Source organism: Homarus americanus, unplaced genomic scaffold, assembly GCF_018991925.1.
Source record: "Homarus americanus isolate GMGI-L3 unplaced genomic scaffold, GMGI_Hamer_2.0 scaffold33468, whole genome shotgun sequence".
Lineage (NCBI taxonomy): Eukaryota > Metazoa > Arthropoda > Malacostraca > Decapoda > Nephropidae > Homarus > Homarus americanus.
The window spans coordinates 1,648,856-1,672,504 of record NW_024714177.1 but is presented as its reverse complement, the minus strand read 5'-3'; the positions used below and the strand labels follow the sequence as shown (position 1 = coordinate 1,672,504).

The following is a 23,649-nucleotide window of genomic DNA, read 5'->3' as shown; positions in this document are numbered from 1 at the left end:
GGCTGTCGGTCGGTTGGTTTGTCGGCTCGATAATGTCACAGTGAATAAGACCCTTCTCACATCTGTCTTGGGGATCTGAACCCAGGACCACTGATGAGAGGTAAGCGTCCTAATGCTGTGGGTGTCTCTCGAGTACTGTGGGTGTCTCTGGAGTGCTGTGGGTGTCTCGGGTGCTGTGGGTGTCTGGAGTGCTGTGGGTGTCTCTGGAGTGCTGTGGGTGTCTGGAGTGCTATGGGTGTCTCTGGGGTGCTGTGGGTGTCTGCTGGAGTGCTGTGGGTGTGGAGTGCTGTGGGTGTCTCTGGAGTGCTGTGGGTGTCTCTGGAGTGCTGTGGGTGTATCTGAGGTGCTGTGGGTGACTCTGAGGGTCCTGTGGATGGAGGTTTCTCTAGGGAAGGACTTCACCTATAACCTCCATTCACCTCTGTTCATGATTCCTGCCCTGACTTTGGTGTTTTAAGCTGGGGAACCGCTGCTAGGTCCTGTGTGTGTGTGTGTGTGTGTGAGAATGATGAAATTGTTGGTATTAAGGAATGCATTTTACAACCTTGATGACTGGCGAGGCTAAGTGCTTGCTTCCTCCCTTCCCTTCTCCCTCTTCCATCCCCTCTCCCTCCCCTTCCTGGCAGTCAAAGCAAGACAGACGTACCCAAGCAATGATAGGTTACATACGCCAGCCTTTGATGGTATCTTAAACAGCTATTCTGAGCAGGTCTATAAATTCATCGACTTAGTAAGAGGTAGTCTCCAGGTGGGTGTTGCTCTGATGGCCTTCCAGGTGCTGTCTGGTGGGAGGAGGAGGAGGAGGCTTGAAGGACGTGGTTATGCTTTGAGGAGGAGGAGGAGGAGGAGGAGGTGTGTGGGTTGAAGGTGTTTCTTGCATAGGAATAAACTGTTAATTGTTCTTCCTTCCCTACCTGGATGGAGAGCCTGGTTCAGTGTTTACAAAAGGCGCCTTGTTCTCGCTGTAACCCACAACTCCTTCCCCCACAACCTTGGCACGTGTTCTTCCATCCATCGTCGCGGTATATCTTAGTCCTTGGGTTCAGATCTTGGCTATTATGCCGTCACGGAGGGTCGAGGCAAACAACTGAGTGGAAGAATAACATACTCGTATGGTCTGTCATTAGGTTGCGCCATTTTTGTTGACTTGGTAACACTGGAGGTTGTGTAGGTTACTCCCAGAGGCTTGTTGGGGTGGTTGGTGGCAGCAGTAGTTGGTGTACTGTATAGACACACACAGATAACATACATACATACATACATACATACATACATACATACATACAGTAGAATCACATGAAACCTCTACAGTGTACTATTAAGGAGCGTGGTCACTACCTCTCTGGCTCTCCGTTACCTTCTCGTCCTGGTGCTGTTTTTCCGTAATTTTTGTTTTCGTCCGTTCATTTCGTTCTTTTCTCCGTCTGTTTTAGCGTTTCTCCGTTATTTTTTTCCTACTTCTCCGTCTGTTTTTCCGTGCGTGTCTCCTCCCTTTCTTTTCCTTCCGACGATGGGGTGATGTGCACAGTTTAAAAAAAATTATTAATTAGTTTGAGTACATGTGATATTTATGGTTAGGATCCGTGGTAGTAGTAGTAGTAGAAAGCCACGCTAAAAAAGTAGTAGTAGTAGCCGCAGTAACTCAATGGTGGGTAGATGGAGCACACTTAACACTAGTATTGTGACTCGTGGTAAAACCTGGGACATTACGTGTGTTCCTGTGGCCTCTGCGGCGGAAGCACAACACTGGTTCACCACTACTGTATATACTCCAGGTCTTCTGCGAATCCATGTCCAGCGTTCGAGACGGGAGAAACTTCGGAAGGAAAATTGTACAGCTTATCATTGGGCTGTTGAAGAGTTGTGTGTGTGTGTGAGCTAGCAGTTGGCAGCGATGCTATTCAAATGAAGTGACTGGCTAGTAATTATGTTGAAGGAATTTCCCTGTTTTTAGAGTGGGGGAGATAAGAGCGGGGAGCGTTGGTCTGTAATGCTAGGCAAGCGAGAGATGACACCCACACACACACCACCTGGACCATCACTTAATGCAGGTAATGATGGAGGTTGAGAGGGGCAGTTCCTTCATTAACTTACCTGTGTGTGTGTGTGTGTGTGTGGTGGCAGGTGTGACCAGGTGTTGGAGAGGTGAAACTGGTTCATACGTACATACATTAAATTTTATGTTTTTTTAGTTGAGATGAAGTTTGAGAATTTTTTAAAGACTTTGTGAGATTTAATAATAAGACTTTGAAGGTGTTGTAGCCAGTGTTTTCATCTATCTATCTATCTATCTATCTATCTATCTATCTAACAACAGGTGTAACGCCCCTCAAAAAATTCCCACCGGTTGACATTTAGTTGCGTTAGGCCACACTTTTGAAGAAATATCCCTCATGCGGGGGAGACAAAAACAGTACCCGTCAGGTCAGGAGAGGCGGATGTATAGTGTGTTATGGAGCGGATCACTTGAAGATTAGTCCCCTAGCTTATCTCACCTGTAGATTAGCCCCCCTACCGCTCTCCCTAACCTAACCTTTCAAGAACCCTGAGGCCTTTTAAGCACCCCGAACCCGAGACCTTTTAAGAACCCGAACCCGAGTCCTTTTAAGAACCCGAACCCGAGTCCTTTTAAGAACCCGAAGCCGAGACCTTTTAAGAACCCGAAGCCGAGACCTTTTAAGAACCCCGAGGCCATGTTCTTAAGTTGATCACCTTAACATCGTCTTGTTATTGACTCAGGTAAGGCTGCACCAATCATGTTATTATTAATGGCTTACCTTCCCTCTTAACCTCACCTGATATTTACCTGTCCAAGTCTTCAGGTGTACTTAGGTGAATGGACATTTTTCACTCGACTCTTGAGATAGTGAAATAGGTAGTGTTTTGTGATGGGTGAGTGTACGTGGAGGGTGGAGGAGTGTGTACTTGGAGGGTGGAGGGATGTGTACGTGGAGGGTGGGTGGAGGGGTGTGTACTTGGGGTAGAGGAGGGAGTGTACGTGGAGGGAAGGGAAGAATTATGCTACATCATCTGGTATTTTTTTGGCATTAAGAGACGTCTGTTGATTATATTGATGGCTACTTTGGCGGTGTTCCCCTTGATGCGTTCCTGCTCCCACTCTTAAATGGCTTTTAGTGTAGTTACTCTCTCTCTCTGTCTTTGGGGGTAGATATGGCGTTGTATATCTGAAACTAATAAGACTTCAAGTGGGCGTTGATTAAAGATTTCATGGTAAGGAGAGAGAGAGATGACGTGCGTGCTTGTTTCAAAAGTACATCTTAATTCTAGTTGTTTTTTATCTTATCTCACAAGTTCTGGGAGAATGTTATCACTTCACTGGAGACTTTCGCTAGAATGTCACCACATCCTCTGGGTCAAGTTAGGCGAACCTGTGGGCTGAAGCGCTCCCATGGCTCCAGGGAGGGTGGTATGCTTAGCGGGCGAACCTATGAGGACATTTAGTTGTGTTCACGTCTGTTTGAGGGATATACTGCCAGAGGTACTTATATCCTAACCTCAGTCTAGCGGTTACAACATCTTGTGGTCTTGTGATCTTGTTACTTGCTCCATATACATGTTTCAATTGGTACATGTCATCATGGTAAACAATGGATTGACTAGTGCCTGTTTGCGCTTGTCTGCTGCTTTTAATTCATCAAGTTATTTACTAATTACAGTTTTAAGGGTTCTCTTTTGACAGACCCAGATTGTATTAAACAGTGTCTTTGTTAGACGCGAGTTTGGCGAGGACATCAACTGTCATGTTCTTTGAGGCCTTAGAGACAATCGGGTGACACTTGAGTAGAGGGTGTCCAGGGTAAGTAGTGAAGATAAGGAGTCAGTGATGAGACTGTCTATGGCTGTGATTTCAATGTCTTATTGCTGTGAGTATTGCAAGTAATTCAGTTTGTAGCGTGGCACGCCCAGTTATTGAGTAACTTTTTTCTCTATTGTATTACCGTTAGGCTGAATCACAACGACAGCACTTCCATCCCTCCCACAGACGGTGTTAAGAGAGCCGTCAGTGTAGATGGTCTGTGTGATGTTATTATCAGTCTGTAAGTAAGTTAAGTATGTGTTCAAGAGCTTGAGGTGTGTTGGAGGTAAGGGCTTTGTGTGGTTCAGCCCTTTAGGCGGGTATGTCGGTATTGTGATATCGAAGGGATCTGTCCGCCAGGGTGGCAGGAAGCGCTGTTGTCTCAACTTTGTACAGGTGGTCTAGTCCAAACATCTTCATATGTGTAGCTGTAGTTTGAGACTCACCAGTCCCATGACTCATATATTCTAACTGCTGACTTATATTATTTTATGAGACTCAATTGCTGGTGTTAAATATTTTGTTTAGATTAGCGGTGGTAGTGATAATGGTTGGGGTAATGGTGGTGGTGGTGGTGGTAGGGATGATTGTGGTAGCGGGATGATGATGGTGGTGGTTGGGTGGTGATTGTGATACTGGTGATAGTAGAGGGATGGTGGTGGTTGGGTTGTGATGGTAGCAGATGATGATAGGTGGTGGTGGTAGGTGTTGGAAATGTTGCCTCTTTCCCTCGTTTGAATGCAAGCAAGCAACTCCTTATCTCGGAGGTGTGGGTGTGTGGGGTAGTGGGCAGGTTGTGTTGTGTTGTGTGTGTGACCACCACTCATGGTTCTCTCCCCACCACCACCTCTATCTCCACCACCACCACCAGCACTACTACCACCACCAACACTACCACCACCTCTATCTCCACCACTACCACCACCACCAACAACACTACCACCACCACCACCACCACCACCACCAACAACAACAACACCACCACCACCAACAACAACAACAACACTACCACCACCACCACCACCAACAACAACACTACCACCACCACCACCAACCACCTTCTACCACCACCACCACCACCACCCTACCACCACCACCACCAACAACACTACCACCACCACCACCACCACCACCTCTACCACCACCACCACCTCTACCACCACCACCACCTCTACCACCACCACCAGTATCAGGTGTCATTGCCAGGACCCGAGGTTGTGAAAGACTCATATGTTATAATGTTTTCGTTAACTGTTGATGACTAAAGTTACTTGTTGTTTAAAGGTCTCGTTATTCCCCTCCGTGTCGTAACATTCAATCAGTCAAACAGTCAGTAAGTCTGTCAGTTCTGTTCTGAAATTGATTGATACCAGAAAATAGGTAAAGTTACCAGTGTACGGTGATATAGGTGGGGTACTGTGCTCTCTCTCTCTCTCTCTCTCTCTCTCTCTCTCTCTCTCTCTCTCTCTCATGGGTCAGCCCCGGGGGATCATGCAGTCAGGCGCATTGCTACCTTACCCTCCCTCATGCACTCTGTTACTTTCCGCACATCATGTGCAATTACACGCACGCACTCATGCACACGGACGACTTGACACATGGTACATACGCATGAACATAAACACACATTTGTATGCATACACGCACACGTATACACACTTACATATGTGTACACGCGCGGCGTTATGCACAAAGGGTAGTGGGCCGATTATAAACACACACACACACACACGCAAACAAACAAACAAACAAACAAACAAACAAACAAACGCCTACACATGCATACACACGCTCACATGCAGTCCCACTTGCAAGCACATACGGGGGTGGTGGGTCGGTTACACACACTCACACATGCACACACACAAACGCACGCACACTGACAGGAAATGCCAGGCAGTCCAGAGGTTGGCATGCAGGTACCTCGACCACACACCTCCACTTGTTGCATTGCCCCCCACCCCCTCACCCACCCACCCCACCCCACCACCTCCACTCACCCACCCACCCACCCATCCATCCCGGCCCTCCTCCCCATGGGTCACGGATTCACCAGCCGTGGTTGGTGTGGGTGGGTAGTAGTAGTGGTGGTGAGTGAAATAGTGGTGATAGTGAGGAGACTGGTGGGTGGTAGTAGTGGTGGCGGGGTGGTAGTAGTGGTGGCGGGGTGGTAGTAGTGGTGGCGGGGTGGTGATGGATAACATTTATGCAGTCGATTAGTTTCTGTAAATAATGATCACTAGCGGGGGGAGGGAGGGAAGAGAGGAGAAAATAGTGAAAGAAAAGTAAGAGGAGGAGGTAGTAGAAGAGGAGGAGGATGAGTAGTTGGAAGGGGAGAAGGAGGATGTAGAGTAGGAGGAGGAAAAAGAAGAAGAGGGGGACGTTAGGTTGGTTCGTGTTATCGGCTGACATCTTGAGAGTCGTCGCCGCAAGAATCTCTTAGCGTCATGATGCCGCACACACACCAACCAATCATAGCCTGGCTGACGGTCTCTCTCTAGCCGCATCTACCTGAAGAGTGGTGTTGGGGTTGTGTTGTTGGTGTTAATTTATGAACATAAGAATGAAGGAAACTGCAGCGGGCCTTTTGGTCCATACCGGGCAGTCCCGTTTACACCCAACCCCTATCGCTCATATATCCACCCAACCTGTGTTTGAAGTTACCCAGCGTGTTCGAGTTAATGATGATGTTTGGTAACTTGTTCCGTTCATCCACTACTCTATTTCCAAAGCAATGTTTACCTATCTCGCTGTGTTGGGGGCCACATCACCTGTCTCTCCTCCAAATCAATACAAAGGTGTAGAAGACGTACGGTTACCTGTGTGTGTGTGTGTGTGTGTGTGTGTGTGTCCCAACAAACATCGCGATCATCCTTGACGCCACCAGCCCCCTCTTACCTGTCATAACAATACTATCCTGTGTGTCTGTTGCTTTGTCACCCAGTTTAATATTCGCAGTTTCTCCCTTTGTGCTTTCCATCTTCTTCTTCTTCTTCCTCCTCCCAGTACATATCACCACCACCACCTACTTTCTCTCCTCCTAACCCCTTTGTTTATCACGTCGCCTCATCACTCCCTGGCCTCGTCTACCTTGTGATTGTGTCTAGGAGAGAGAGAGAGAGAGAGAGAGAGCTCTGATAACCTCGTCTTAACATTAGTAACTGTCGTGGTCTTAACAGTAACATCTCCACCCATTGTTTACATCGGGGTCAGTATTGATGGTCGTGTGTTTGTTTACATTCAACAGCTGTTGATTGTTGAAGTGGGTTTATTATTGTTTCTTGTTTATAAATTGAGTCATTATAGTGTGTGTGTGTGTGTGTGTGTGTGTGTGTGTGTGTGTGTGTGTGTGTGTGTGTGTGAGAATGTGTGGATTACCTGATGAATAGCCTAATCTAATCTAACTTAACCTAACCTAATCAAGTGAGAATCTTGATAGAGTTATTATTTTTTGAACGTTTTATCGTTAGTTTAACTCGACTAGTTTTATACCTTCACTATAACAAGAATGAACCTCACTGCAACACACGACAAACAAAGAGACAGACGTTGGCCTGTGTGTGTGTGTGTGTGTGTGTGTGTGTGTGTGTGTGTGTGTGTGTGTGTGTGTTTCTGTCTTTGTGTGTGGGGAGATCAAGGCCTAATATATACGGAAAACTGAAACATAGAGAGAGAGAGAGAGAGAGAGAGAGAGAGGACATCCTATTTATTGTTTACAAGTTTTGAATGGTAAACAAAGCTCTTACATTACAGAGTATTAGGTTTTATATCTTGAAGTGTAAGTAATAAGAGTGCAGAGGTCTTAACGCCCTGTATCGTGCACTAGTCAGGCCGCACCTCGATTATGCTGTTCAGTTCTGGTGCCCCTATTATAGAATGGATATCAATTCACTGGAGTCGGTGCAGCGAAGAATGACGAAAATGATTCCGGGACTTAGAAACCTTCCATATCAGGATAGGTTAAAGAAACTAAACTTGCATTCCCTAGAAAGACGAAGAGTGCGGGGAGATATAATAGAAGTATTTAAGTGGGTGAAAGGAATCAACAAAGGAGATATAGATAAAGTTCTTATAATATCCGAGCAGGATAGGACTCGGAGCAACGGATTTAATTGATAAGTTTAGGTTTAGGAGGGAGATAGGAAGGAACTGGTTCACAAATAGGGTGGTGGACGAGTGGAACAAGCTTAGCAACTTTGTAGTAAGTGCTGGAATGCTGGAAAGTTTTAAAAGGAGGCTAGATAGATTCATGGATGATAGAGAGTGGTAGTAACTCTCGACAGGAGCTGCCATGCACAGGCCAACCGGCCTATTGCAGACTCCTTATTTTCTTATAGACGGAGGAAAATGACCCTTGAGACTACTGAAGGAAAAGGGATGGGAAGGAGGAGAGGGAGGGAGTGTAGACGTTCAAAGCTCTCTCCCTCCTCCTCCATGGCTTTCTCAACCTAACCTAACGTACCCTACCTAACCCAGCCTGCCTTCCCCCAGCCTGCCTTCCCCAGCCTACCTCCCTCAGCCTGCCTTCCCCCAGCCTGCCTACCCCCAGCCTGCCTACCCCCAGCCTGCCTTCCCCCAGCCTGCCTTCCCCAGCCTACCTCTCTCAGCCTCATACCATTAGCGCCTCCCCTTCTCTTCACACCTCGTCTCACTCAGCTGACCTCTGCATATTTGTGGAACATCTGAAGATTAAACCTCCAGCTTATTCCACCTTGACGCTACCTGGGATGGTTAGGTTAGCGGTGCCTTAGGATAGGTTAAGCTTGGTTAGGTTAGGCTTAAGCTTGGTTAGCGTGAAGTTAGTTTGAATTAACTTAGGTTAGCGTTCAGTTAGGTTAAGTTAAACTAGCGGTAGAGTTTTTAATCCGGTGAAATAAACTAGGGCGTATAATCTTCAGGTAAGGTCAGGTTATAATTAGGTTACCTATAGATTAGGTCAGTATTAGGGTGTATTTAATCATGGGGTGAAATAACCTAGGGTGTCTATTCTTCAGGTCATCCGTTTCTCTCCCCCAGGGTGTTTGTGTTTACTACATTACTGTTTGTTGATGTAGGGAAAAGTTAGAGACCTGACACAACTTAGGGTGATCCGTGTGTGTGTGTGTGTGTGTGTGTGTGTCCCGTTATCTTAGGGACTTTCTGCACCTATTATTATGTCTCTACCTGTATTTGTACTTGTTTCTTTACCTGTACTTGTTAGTTGTGTCCTTACCTGTGTACCTGTTGCTCTCTGTATCTACACACACACACACACACACACACACACACACACACACACACACACACACACACACACACTTACAGAGGTTCGTGGTGCGTGACGGTCTTGTTTTCTTGCGACACATGGCAACAGGTCAATGTGGACGGTGACGTAGTGATGACGTTGTGTAAGGGGGGAGGGCGTAGCTCTGATGTCACCCATTGCGTCATTGATGGGGGTGAAGCAGCTAGGAGAGGAAGGTAAGGTAAGGCGCGTATAAACAAGGGATGGCATAGGCCCTATGCCATAGGGTATCGTTATGAGCTATGCCTCGTACCCCGTGCCCCGTACCCCGTTCCCCGTACCCCGTTCCCCGTCCTACGTGCCCCGTAGCATTAGGTAAACTTGGAAGAAACGGAAATACACTTAAAGGAATAAGACAAGACTAGACGAGAGGTAAACAAGTGTGAGGCATAGAAAGACATGCAGACATAACTAAGGAAAACACGTAGACAGAAACAGGGACAGGTTGTGAGGAGTGTTACAGGATACAGATAAGTACATATGATATTTATAGTCCACCACTTTAGTTATGACTCTGGTGTCTGTCTGTCTGTCTGTCTGTCTGTCTGTCGATGCAATAGTCGGTAATAAATACAAGGTCACACCCCCCCCCCCACATTACACCATTTCCCTCCTTCCTCTCCACATGTGGCCGGTACTTACCCACCCGACTGATGACCGGCCTGACCTCCGGTACTCCCGCGAAAGATGCCGGATGTAGTGAAAGTATAGTGTGATTTCCGATCGCTGTATATCCGGCTGACGTAAAGAATACTCGGTCAAGGTTGGTGTGGTTGTGTTCTGAGCGAGGTCAACAGTAGTGTTCTGGGGTCAATAGTGTGGTGGAGGGGATGTGGTTGGGGGGGTTGTGGTGGTGGAGGGAATGTAGTGGTGGTGAGGAGATTGTGGATTTGGTCGGGGTGGTTAGGGTGTGGTTGGTGGTGGAGGGGTGTTGTTGGTGGGGGTGTGGTGAAGGTGGAGGGTGTTGGGGGAAGGTGGAGGGGATGTTGTTGGTGGGGGTGGGGGAAGGTGGGGGTGGGGGGTTATGGAGGGTACACCAAGGCCATCATCATCTGTCATAGCGATTGTGTTGAGGGTCAGTCCGTGGTGCTTCTCTTTGACTCATAACAGCAATAAATGTTGGTAACTGCTGCTAATGTCGTGTCGTGGGTGTACGTTTTCTAAACAAATCGGACGTACGGACGTGTTTTGGTTCGATATCTGTTCGTTAGCGGATGTCAGAATGTTCAAGGTGTCTGAAAACGTTTGACCGGAGTGTGAACTGTACGAACGAGTGTGGCCCAGTTACATGTTGTCCGTCATTGCCAACAGTGATGCGTAACAACGATCATAGAATACCCAAGAGGAATTAGTGGTGACATGGGTGATGGCTTGACACGTGTGGGTGCCAGGTGTCGTATGGAGTTCGTGGTCGGCAGGTACCACATGGTATCGACGGGAGGTGGTGGTGGTGTCACGTGTCAGAAGCGAGTGCAGGAGGTGAACGACTGGTGGCAAGGGTACTGCTATCGGACCCAGGTCTTCTTGTGTGGGGTATGTATTACGGTCTCTCTCTCTCTGGTAACACACAGGAACATACACTTAATAATAATAATAATGATTGTTATAAGGAAGACACCCGTTAGTATTGACCACCACTCTACAGTCAGTCCAGTACACATCCGAGAGCTGAGTCAGTGATTGTAATGGTGATGTCATTTGGTCTGTTACCTCAGTCCTCCAAACTGACTCACACCTCTCTTCCTCCTTACCCTCCCTCCCTCTCCCCCCCTCTCCTCCCTCCTCCCTCTCTCTCCTCCCTCTCCCTCTCCCCTCTCCTCCCTCCCTCCCTTCCCTCCTCCTCCCTCCCTCCTCCCTCCTCCTCTCCTCCTCCCTCCCTCCTCTCTCCCTAGCCAAACTTTTCCCCCTCAGGCAAATTTCTTATGTGTAATAATTTTCAACCAAGGAAGTATCCATTCGGCTTTTCTCGGCTTCCTGTTTTGGGTGCACTTACCGGCTTTACACGTCTCGGCTTTTCACGTCTTGTTGTTGTTGGTTGTTGTTATTATTGTTGTTATTATTATGTAAGTGTTATGTTATTATTATTATTATTATTATTATTATTATTATTATTATTATTATTATTATTATTATCTTCCTTCCCTTCTTCCTCCTCCTGATTCTCTTCTTCCTCTTTCCTTCTTCCTCTTCCTTCTTCTTCCACCTTTTCCTTCTTCCTCCTCTTCCTCTTCCAGCCCACGCATATAACTTCTTTCTCTTGATTACTGAGGTGAGTCAGCGTGGGCACGACCCGGAACTAGCTGTGGTCTCGTTATGGTGTTGAGTGAGTCAAGTATTTCCAGGTTGTGTTGCTGGTGGCGGTGGCGCTTCCTTCCACCCTCCCCTATCCTCTTCCCCTTCTCCTCCCTTCCCTTCCCCCCCACCAGATGTAGTACACGTCATTCATATTGTTACGGTTCTGCGTCCTGACAGTTCATGCATAACAGTTGCGTCACGCTTGCGTCACCTAACGTAACCTAACCAAGCATAACATGATTGATTCTAACCTAGTCGAATTTAACCTAATCTAGACACACACACACACACACACACACACACACACACACACACACACACACACACACACACACACACACTTGAGGTTCCATTCATAACATAACCTATCAATGAATTTTATCTATAAGGACTAATAAAACATCTTCCTTCCTTCCTTCCTTCCTTCCTTCCTTCCTTCCTTCCTTCCTTCCTTCCTTCCTTCCTTATACCCACTCACCTGTTATTGCTGTTCCCCCTATCACCATCTTTATCATCTTTCTTTGTCTCCTTTTATTCTCTCTGTGTATATTTAACCTTTTATCAGCTTTATCACGTGTGTCTATTGTTCCTTGTTCTGTCTTTTGTTTCTTTGTTGTGTTTGTCGTTCTCTTTTATCAGGTTTTCTTTGTTTTCTGTTTTATTGTTAGTTTCATCTTCGTTTTTGTTTTTTAGTTGATGATGTTTGGTGTGTTGACGGTGGGGGGTGTAGAGTGTGTTGGTGGTGGGGAGGGTGGGTGTAGTGTGTTGGTGGTGGGAGGGGTGTAGGGTGTGTTGGTGTGTTGACGGTGGGGTGTAGAGTGTTGGTGGTGGGGAGGGGTGTAGGGTGTGTTGACGGTGGGGGGTGTAGAGTGTGTTGGTGGTGGGGAGGAAGGAGGGGTGTAGGGTGTGTTGGTGATGGGGGTGTAGGGTAGGGTGTGTTGGTGGGTGTATTAAGAGCATTTCCTGTTGAAAATACTGAAAGAAGATCTCATTCATCGTAGTTAAAGGTCAGGCCACGCACTCTGTAAACAAACCAACACGGAATTAATTGACCCATTCCTGTTTACATAGTTAATGATATTTTTGTTTGTGTGTGTGTTTACAAAATAGACGGGTCGTTTTTTTAGACCGTGGTGGTCGTATGTACTGAGGTGGTCGTATGTACTGAGGTGGTCGTATGTACTGAGGTGGTCGTGTTTACATATTTACTCCTTATTCTTTGTTTACTTCTTGCCTCTTCTCTTGTCTTCTCATCTCTCTCTTCTCCTTTATTCTCCCTCCTTGAATCCACTTTATCATCTTTACCTTGTTCCCTCCACCTGTTCCTCTACCTTGAGTCCTCCACCTAGGGCGTTCCACCGTCTATCTCCACCTGCAGTGTTCTATTGTTCAACTAAAGTGATTACCTGTTCCTTAATTGGTAGGTGAGGGGCTGGCTACATCACCTGACTTTAAATATTACCTTCATTATTTACGTCCAAATTGCTTTTTTTAATATTTGTTTTGGGTCCTTTTGTTATTGTTGTTTATTTATCTAACCTTTATTTTATTTTCTTCTTCTTCTTCTTTCTATTTTAGTGCTATATATATCTGTCTATCTATCTATCTATCTATCTATCTCTTGTCTTCTTCCTCCTCCTCTTCCTCCTCTTCCTCCTCTTCCTCCTCTTCCTCCTATCTTCATTCTCATTCCTCTCATCATTTCCTTTCATCTCTCTCTCTCTCTCTCCCTTTGTGTGGGGGGGATGTGAAGGTGTGGTAAAGGGAGAGTAGGGTGGGTGAGGGTGTGGTGGGCGGAGAGGAGGTATGGTAAAGTGTGTGATGGGCGGAAGATGGGATGAGTGTGTGTGAGGGTGTGTGGTGGGTGGTGGTGAGTAACTGTGACGTCATTCTCGGCGTCACACTTTTCCTACTGAGAATGGTGACGTCACTGGTCTGTTTTGCTTGGTGATTTTCGTCTATTTGGTCATTACTGGCAGGGTTAAATTAGGTTAGGGTGGGTCGTTGTGCTGTGAGGGTGGGTCGTCGTGCTGTGAGGGTGGGTCGTTGTTGTGCTGCTGTGGGTGTCGTCGTGCTGTGAGGGTGGGTGGTCGTGCTGCTGTGAGGGTGGTCGTTGTGCTGTTAGGGTGGGTCGTCGTGATGTTAGGGTGGGTGGTCGTGCTGTGAGGTGGGTCGTCGTGCTGTGAGGGTGGGGTTGGTCGTGTCGTCGAGGGTGGGTCGTCGTGTTGGTGGGTCGTGATGTTAGGGTGGGTCGTTGTGCTGTGAGGGTGGGTCGTCGTGCTGTGAGGGTGGGTGGTCGTGCTGTGAGGGTGGGTCGTGCTGTATGGGTGGGTCAGGCTAAGATGGGGTCTCGTCAACACAATAAGCTAGATTAATGGTCACTTGTCGTCATTCACACTGCATCATTCATTACGTCACTCGCGCGTTTGTGGTCATTTATTCTGTGACCCGAGGCATTCATGTTCGTATGTCGGGGATCTGGGTCAGCCGAGGTCATTTAATTTCCCATACGTGTCCCGGGTCAAGTCAAGGTCACTTATTAACTTGTTTTTGAAGTGATTTTGGGTCAGTTTAGGTCCGTGTGTGTGTGTGTGTGTGTGTGTGTGTGTGTGTGTGTGTGTGTGTGTTTTCTATAGGGGGATGGGTTTATCTTCTCATCCGCCTCTTTTTCTCTTCTTCCTCTTCTTATCTTTATCTTTTTCTCCTCCTCCTTCTCCTGTCCTCCTCGTCTCCTCCTTCTCCTGTCCTCCTCCTCTCCTCTTCCTTCTCCTGTCCTCCTCTCCTCCTGTCCTCCTCCTCTCCCCAAACCTAACCAATAATAAAGCGTCACTCCTTCACTTCAGGGTCAATTGATTTAAAACATAACAGACTTGTTCCTTAGTTCACCACGCCCGCAGACCTGTTCACCACGCCCACAGACCTGTTCACCACGCCTATAGACCTGTTCACCACGCCCACAGAACTTATGTGTGTCTCTAGTCATTTGATGTTGACCCTCTTAAGGACTTTATTGGGGTCAGAGGTCACGAGATTTACTTGTTGGTCGACTCGAGACAAGTTAGGAAGCTAGTTAACAAGAGAGATATATTACTCACACACACACACACACACATACACAATCTCTCTCTCTCTCTCTCTCTCTCTCTCTCTCTCTCTCTCTCTCTCTCTCTCTCTCTCTCTCTCTAAAATCCTTCGTAAAGATATTTTTTGAGCGTGTACCTTGTTATAAGCCTAGGTAATGGTGTGTGTGTGTGTGTCTGTCTGTCTCTGTCTGTCTGCCTGTCTGTGTGCACTGTGGGATGTGTGCGTTTAGTCATTATTTAGAGGAAGGTTATTTACATACACGTACACACCATGACTCATTAAGATGTATTTCTTGTTTTCCTCGTGATTGTGTGGCTGAAGAGGTTAGGTTAGGTCAGGGTAGGTTAGGTTAGGTTAGGTTAGGTTAGTAAAGTGATGAAGTGTTAGTCATCCGGTCTTGTCACAGGAAGTACTGCCCCTCCTCTCTCTCTCTCTCTCTCTCTCTCTCTCTCTCTCTCTCTCTCTCTCTCTCTCCTACAAATCTCACATCATTTACCTCAACGTCTTCTCCGCCATTATCCTCACTGTCACACCTTGCCACCACCAGTCTACTAACTTCTTTGGATGTTATTATTCCCTGAGTATTATCTGGTTAAAGCGTGAAGACTCTCAGGTCATGGCGGGAGGAGGGCGTCTAGCTTGTGTGGTGCCCCCCTCCCCGCCGCCGGAGGTCTTGGCTGACGCGCCCGCATAAATTAACATTACCCGCGTCTCTCCTCACTGTTTTTTGTCACCGTTTTCATGGATGTGACGCTAAATGTACGTCACTGTGTCGCTACCAACAGGATGGGGGTGTGAGGTGAATTATCATAATTACGGGGGTTTTCTCGGATTTGTTTATTTATTATGTGTGTGTCGTGGTGGGGCGCTGGTCGTAAAGTTCACCCCCGCATCATGTCTCTCTCTCTCTCTCCGTGCTTCAACATTTCGATACAACGGATTGCTCAAGGGTGACTCGAGGATCTATAAGGGGCTTGACCTATTGTTTGAGGTGTATAATGATTCACGCTGGTATAGTGATATGAAGTAGCTCTCAGGGGGTGATTCTTCGGGGGGACAAAACATAAGAAAATAAGGAGTCTGCAATAGGCCGGTTGGCCTGTGCATGGCAGCTCTTGTCGAGAGTTACTACCACTCTCTATCATCCATGAATCTATCTAGCCTCCTTTTGAAACTTTCCAGCGTTCCAGCACTTACTACAAAGTTGCTAAGCTTGTTCCACTCGTCCACCACCCTATTTGTGAACCATTTTTTTCCTATCTCCCTCCTAAACCTAAACTTATCCAACTTGAATCCGTTGCTCCGAGTCCTATCCTGCTCGGATATTATAAGAACTTTATCTATATCGCCTTTATTGATTCCTTTCGCCCACTTAAATACTTCTATCATATCTCCCCGCACTCTTCGTCTTTCTAGGGAATGCAAGTTTAGTTTCTTTAACCTATCTTGATATGGAAGGTTTCTAAGTCCCGGAATTATTTTCGTCATTTTTCGCTGCACCGACTCTAGTGAATTGATATCCATTCTGTAATAAGGGCACCAGAACTGAACAGCATAATCGAGGTGCGGCCTGACTAGCGCACGATATAAGGGGTGGGGGGGGGCAAGTGTGGGTACTACTCCAAGGGCGACTTGAGGACAGCCAGATTAGAGAGGTGACCGCAGGACCCGTGACTCACTAGTAAACAATACCTCGGGAGGATTATGTGGGCATCGTGGTGACGTGAAGCTCCTGTCATCCTTCTCTCTCTTGGTGGTCTCCCCCTCCTTCACCCCTCCCCACAGTGCCACCCACCACCATCACCTCCCTCACCCCTACAGTACTCGCTCCCTCACCCTTACAAGTTACAATGCCGCCCACCACAACTACCTACACCTCCCATACATTACCATCCTCTAACACCAACCCCCCCCCACACACACACACACACCGAGTGTTGCTCCACCCACCACCTGCCTCACCGCCCGCTGTGCTTGAGTCAACCCAGACCCATCCATCCTGGCCTTAATAATCCTTCATAAACGGGTAATGGGGGCGGCGCAGGTAAAGACTCCTTCACGTAGTGGCTCCTTCAGATAGAAGCTCCGCTGAGTAGTGGCTCCTTCAGATAGAGGCTCCTCTGGGTAGTGGCTTCTCCAGGTAAAACTAAGGACGTGGGGGGGGGGGTGGCTGAGCCTTCATCACCTCCAGGTCACACCTCGCTGACTCCTGTGTTAAGAGGGTGGCGGCCACTACCACTTAATCACTCCACTAGCTATCAGGAGCGTTAATGAGCGATTACCTGAGATATGCTCCTCGGTCAGTCATGAATCATCACCTTCTCCCGTCTCTACCACTGTCTTCACGTTCATCAGTCATCACGTTCATCAGTTTTTCCGTTCATCGGTCTTCACGTTCATCGGTCTTCACGTTCATCGGTCTTCACGTTCACCAGTCTTTCCGTTCATCAGTCTTTCCGTTCATTGGTCTTCACGTTCATCGGTCTTCACGCTTATCAGTCTTCACGTTCACCAGTCTTTCCGTTCATCAGTCTTTCCGTTCATTGGTCTTCACGTTCATCGGTCTTCACGCTTATCAGTCTTCACGTCCATCAGTCTTCACGTTCATTAGTCAACTGTCGCGTAATGTCTCCTTTAACGTGAACTAATACCAGTTTTTAATGTAATAATTTCCTTCGATGTAATGGTGATTTAGTGTAATGATTCCCTTGTGTGTTATGGTAATTTTTAAATGTAATTCTTCCCGTAATTGGTGGTGGTGGTGGTAGTGATGGTGGTGGTGGAGGAGGGTGCAGCTGAGTCGTGACGGCGGACCTCGTAATGAAACAATGGCCAATAGAGGTCTTTGTACCGTCTTCCTCCTCCTCCTCCTCCTACTACTACTACTAATCGTCTTTCCTTTCCTATCCATCCTTTTCTTCCTTCTGTATATCCTCCTCCTTTTGCTCCTCCTCTTCCTTCTCCTGTTGCTCTTCTTCCTTCTCCTCGTTGTCTCAGTGGTATATACTCAACAGGTCACTGACGCCACCACCCACCTGTAGCTATGATGGATCTTGGTGAAATTACCTGTTTTATAAGAGGGCTATAGCTTATACTGGGTTCATAGGGGACGTGTGTGTGTGTGTGTGTGTGGTAGATAAGGATCGCGGTAATGGTAGATAATTAAGAGTCATTAGTATCGGCTATAATCTGTACACGAATTCTTGGGCTACCTTGGGGGCACTACACGGGGAGGCAGTGTAGGGGCGGGAATCACTCGTTGTCAACTTATGATGGATCTTCGTCACGTTTCCACGCCTTTTATGGTCACCACTCCTGGGGGGGGTGAGAGACGGGGCCTAAAGGTTTGTGTTCTGAGTTCCAATGACTGGTTGTATACGCCCGTTCTCCTCTCTCAAGTCCCATATATTATAACATGGTACCTGTAGTTATGTTGCGTCGAGAAATGATTTATTCTTCCTATATCTCACCATCAGGGAGGTAGAGAATGGTAACCCTGGTAGTTGTTGCGTGCAAATAAAGCTCCAGCTGTATTTGTTTGGCTCCAGCTGTATTTGTTTGGCTCCAGCTGTATTTGTTTGCCTCCAGCTGTATTTGTTTGTATTATCGTAGATTACGTCATATACAAACGCCTGCATGATTTTCCTTCCGCCGCCGCTGCTGCTGTTCCTGGAGTTGTTAGCTGCCCCGAGGAAATAGTAATGCATTTTTACCATTTTTTTTATTATTTAGTATCTCTAATTAGTCTTCACTTTTATTAGTCTTCACGCTCGTCATTCTTCACGTTCATAAGTATAGTGTTAGTACAGAAGAAAACTTGGAGTGTGTGTGTGTGTGTGTGATACGACTCTACAGGTGTACTAATTACTGCCTCTCCTCCTCCAGGTACGTAACAAGGAGGACTCCACGTCGCCAACCGAGGAACGGCGTCCCTCTAGCGCTGGCGGCTCACCTGCCTACCTGGCCACCCCCTCACCTCACGCCCAGGTACTCTCTCTCTCTCTCTCTCTCTCTCTCTCTCTCTTTTCTTACGTCACGTAGGGTACTGAAAATATCATGAAGACTAGTGAATCGTGCACCCTGTTATTATTATTATTATTATTATTATTATTATTATTATTATTATTTTAGTAAGGTTTTATCCTGAAGCTTTTATTCCTTTATTTTATCTGACTGTTTCCTCTTTACTGTCACATTATCTGTCTCTCTCCCGTCTTTATTATCTTCTCTGTTGTTAACTTAGTCGTAAATTAGAGCTCTTGCGTGTGTCGTAATGTTCCGTCTTTACTTTTGTGTGTTCTGTGAGTGACTTAATTATTATTGTTCTTATTAGTTTTATTGTTAGAGTTTGTTGTTGTAGGTCTGTTGTTATTATTATTATTATTATTATTATTATTATTATTATTATTATTATTATTATTATTATTATTATTTAGCTCCAGTGTTGAGTAGCGTGAGAACCAGACCAAGATTCACGTCCTCTTGGTGTGCACTTGTGTAAACTGTCCGTGTGTGTGTGTGTGTGTGTGTGTGTGTGTGTGTGTAAGTGTGTGTGTGTGTGTGTAAGTGCAAGTGTGTGTGTGTGTGTGTGTGTGTGTGTGTGTGTGTGTGTGTGTGTGTGTGTGTGTGTGTGTGTGTGTGTGTGTGTGTAAGTGCAAGTGTGTGTGTGTGTGTGTGTGTGTGTGTGTGTGTGTGTGTGTGTGTGTGTGTGTGTGTGTGTGTGTGTGTGTGTGTGTGTGTGTGTAGTGTGTGCAAGTGTGTGTGTGTGTGTGTGTGTGTGCAAGTGTGTGTGTGTGTGTGTGTGTGTGTGTGTGTGTGTGTGTGTGTGTGTGTGTGTGTGTGTGTGTGTGTGTGTAGTGCAAGTGTGTGTGTGTGTGTGTGTGTGTGTGTGTGTGTGTGTGTGTGTGTGTGTGTGTGTGTGTGTGTGTGTGTGTGTGTGTGTGTGTGTTTTAAGCCAATTCCCCAAGTGTATTTGAACAATCTGTATTTACTGTTTTCCTACCTGGATATAATTATCAGTAGGAACACCTGACTTAACACATTGACACTACATTAGCATATTAACACCTCGATAACAGCAGGTAAAAGGTGTGTGGGGGAATACATCACCAACACTGTAAAAAAAACACTCGGCACTTGTTATCTCAATAGCCACGTAGACAATGCAAACACCGAATCAGACTTGTTTTCGTGTTTACTTTACCGCGAGGAGCAAGTGCGGTATCGGGTTTCAGAGGGCTTCATACACCTGCTGGGGGAGGAGGTGTGGTAATCACAGTCAGACGCCCTCCCAAATTAGTGACATTAAACGCTTGTTGCGAGATAAGGTTATCAGCGGCGCTTCCCGTATTGTGTTTGTTTGGTGTGGCGAGGTGGTTGGTTCCTGGAGGGACGGGTATAGGATTGGGAGCGGAGGGGAGGATGTACCGACGGAGGGGGGAGGGGAGGTGTACCGACGGGGAGGGTGTATCGGAGGGGAAGGTGTGAAACGGGGAGGGTGCGAGGGTGTACGGAGGAGGTGTGTGGAGGGAGGGGTATCGACCGAGGGAGGGTGTACCGGAGGGGAGGGGTGTACCGAGGGAGGATGTGTACCGGGGAGGGGGTGTACCGAGGGGAGGTGTACCGGAGGGGAGGTGTACCGTCGAGGAGATACACAGTACATCGCTTCTAGTGAGGGAGAACATTTTAACCGAAGTGTATATGAGAATCTTGCAGGGTCTTGTGTTGCAATATGGAGACTTAAGATAACACTGCAACATCTGCCATACTGTTGACCTTTGTGCTTACCCTCATGCCCTCAACCTGTGACCTGACCCCCACACAGCACACACGGATCACCTGAACATTATCTATCCTAGGGGTGTTGAAGTTAAAGTTAGGATTGGATAGTTTAGGTTAAGGTAGGTTAGTTTAGGGTAGATTAAATTAACGTTAAGGGTTTGTTAATCTTAAGACAATCTCATAATATAAATAAAATTCCCTGAATATGGTATTTTAGACTAAGAAAATTCCCTAGATGTGGGGTTTTGGTTGGGGGAAAACAGCTCTCGGACGTTTAGCGAGGTCACTTGATACTCAGGGCGAGCCAGCGAGACAGGAAGACCCCCTGTTGAGTACCTGCCAGATACAACACTTGGCAGGAATATAAACACAATCTCTCTCTCTCAGATGCATAAACATTCATCACACGCTGACTCAATCCTGCGCCATCCAGAACTAAAGAGCCGGAGTGTAAACGATTCTGGTGGGGGCGTCATTGAACCCTGGAAACGACGACCCCCTGTACTGCCTCCCCTCCTACAGGTGATATATAAACAGGTCATGGCTGCCACCTCCCCAGCAGTAGGAATTTTATTTGGATTTATATAACTGAAAGGACGATTTTTGTTTTCTTGTTTCGGAAAGTTGGATGAAATCTTGAATATAAGACACTAAGCTTCAAATAAAACCAGATATTTTTTTTTCGTGCGGTTAAACGAGGAGGTCTTGGGTATCTAAATGTCTCTGGGCGTCAAATAAAGACCTGAGAGTGTTAAGACTTTTTTTTACTTCCTCGCGCATCACAACAACAACAACAAGGTCTTGCGTATCTAAACGACCTGGAGTGTCTAATAAGACCTAAGAGGAATGACTCGTCTCCTAAGAGGGGTGGAAGGGACACACACACACACACACACACACACACACACACACACACACACACACATACACACCACTTGCTTGAAGGAACGACTGAATTTTAAAGGAATTTAAAATTCAGTAGGAATTTCAGGAGGTGGATGATAACACACCTTATGAGTATAATTTCGTTAGGTTAGGTTAGGATAGGTTTGGTTAGGTTAGGTTAGCGTAAGGATATTTTAATTACCAGGTGAACTAAGCTGGGATTTCTAATTGTCATGAAACCCCACAGGTGTGTCTTACCTGACGAGACATAAGAAGAAAGGAAGTAATTACGACCTTAAGTAAAGTCAAGGTGTAACTCATAGCTACAACACCACAAAGAGGACGAGTTAATATGAGTATTGAGAGGGGAGGAAAGAAGGCGTACCTGCAACCTGGAGGAGTGGCTGAAGGTGCATCGTTGAGGTGTAGTTTAGTGTGGTAGTTCTCCCAGCTTCGCCTGCTATATATGGTGGGTCGTTACCTGGTGGAGGACCTCGTCAGATAACACACACAAAAACGGGGCACCGCCAGACACACTTATCTCCTCCGGGGGGTGGCTCTGGTCCTTCTGATATCACCTTCCTCAGGTTTATTGTCCAGGGGGGTGGTTTATGTTGGAGTCAAGTACTGTAAGGGGTCCGTGTGTGTGTGTGTGTGTGTGTGTGTGTGTGTGTGTGTCAGGTAATCCATACATAGGTATAGACAGAGGGAAGACCACCACGAGGGCTGCACCTGCCACCATCTACCCCGGCAGGAGGAGAACACAGGAAGGGTCGTGTTTCACTCTCTTGACCTTGGGGAGGGATATCCGAGAGACGCCCACCTGTTGTTCCTAGCTGTGTGGGTCCTGTAGAGTGTTCGTGGGTTGGTCATGGGTGGAGAGCATTAACCCCTGAGTACGATGGCATAACCTCTTGAGTACGATGACTTAACCCCTCAAGATCCACCTTTCTTAACTTGATTGGTGGATGTTTTGGCACACAGGGATCACGTGAAGATTAGACACCCCAGCTTATTTCACCCAAACATTAACCTAACCTAATCTAACTTAACCTAACCAAACTGAATCAAAATGGAACCTAATCAAATTGAACCAAACCTAATCTAACTTAACCTAACTCGCCCCAGATAGCGTTAGGGTGCTTAATCCTCAGGTAAAATAAGCTAGGATGCCTAATGTTCAAGTGATTCTATTATTTCAAGATGCATGTAGTGATGATCTTCACCTGATAGCGAAGCCAAGATCAACGGGTTCATGTCCTGACTCACGACCTCACCATCTGTTTACATTCCAACACACCACGTGGACTAGATGTTTGTTTACGTGCAAGGAAGCGGCGGCGGCGGCGGACTCACGTGGGTTGGAAGTTTGTTTACAATTCTTCTAGTTGGATTACTTGTTTTCGCAGTTTGCTTTTACCTTCTGGGTGGATCGTGTGGACTGTTTGACCTTGTTTACATTTTGGTTGGACCACGTGAGTCTTGTTTACATTTTGGCAGGACCCCGATGACTTTGTTTACATGTTGACTAGACCACGTGAGTCTTGTTTACATGTAGCTGGACCTCGTGCACTCATTGTTTATTGACATCACGTGCACAAAGAGGTCTGTTTACATTCCTATGCGACCAGGTATAACAGACATCACCTAAGCGTTATCATTTCGCTTCAATTGTTTACACTCGATAAGTATGTTGCATCAAGCAGTGTGGCGCAGTGGACCTCTTGATAAGTGTGTTGCAGAGAGGAACAGTTGTAGTGGTTGTTCATAGGAGAATCTAATGGTAGTTTTTTCCAGTTTATTGTATGGTGTTTAGGGTAGGGGTGGTGCTTGTTAGGTAGGTGGTAGTGTTGGTAGGAGTGATTGTGGTAGTGTTGGTAGAAGTGATTGTGTAGTGTGGGTAGGAGTGATTGTGTAGTGTGGGTAGGAGTGATTGTGGTAGTGTTGGTAGGAGTGATTGTGGTAGTGCTGGTAGGAGTGATTGTGGTAGTGCTGGTAGGAGTGATTGTGTAGTGCTCCGAGAGACGCCCACCTGTTGTTCCTAGCTGTGTGGGTCCTGTAGAGTGTTCGTGGGTTGGTCATGGGTGGAGAGCATTAACCCCTGAGTACGATGGCATAACCTCTTGAGTACGATGACTTAACCCCTCAAGATCCACCTTTCTTAACTTGATTGGTGGATGTTTTGGCACACAGGGATCACGTGAAGATTAGACACCCCAGTAACCTAACCAAACTGAATCAAAATGGAACCTAATCAAATTGAACCAAACCTAATCTAACTTAACCTAACTCGCCCCAGATAGCGTTAGGGTGCTTAATCCTCAGGTAAAATAAGCTAGGATGCCTAATGTTCAAGTGATTCTATTATTTCAAGGTGTATGTAGTGATGATCTTCACCTGATAGCGAAGCCAAGATCAACGGGTTCATGTCCTGACTCACGACCTCACCATCTGTTTACATTCCAACACACCACGTGGACTAGATGTTTGTTTACGTGCAAGG

At 46.6% G+C, this 23,649-nt stretch overlaps 1 protein-coding gene across 5 annotated transcripts in view; it reads left to right on the top strand.

Moving 5' to 3' along the window:
* The window catches only part of LOC121876480 (NAD(+) hydrolase sarm1-like), a 218,971-nt gene that overhangs the window by 117,565 nt on the left and 77,757 nt on the right, over window positions 1–23,649 (top strand). For 4 of the 5 annotated variants that reach the window (XM_042381606.1, XM_042381586.1, XM_042381595.1 and 1 more), the window contains exon 3: window positions 18,366–18,467. The exons of the other annotated variant lie outside the window; for it this stretch is intronic. In XM_042381606.1, coding sequence (XP_042237540.1) covers window positions 18,366–18,467 — 102 coding nt within the window. The remainder of the gene's footprint in view (window positions 1–18,365; window positions 18,468–23,649) is intronic. 5 annotated transcript variants of the gene reach the window in all.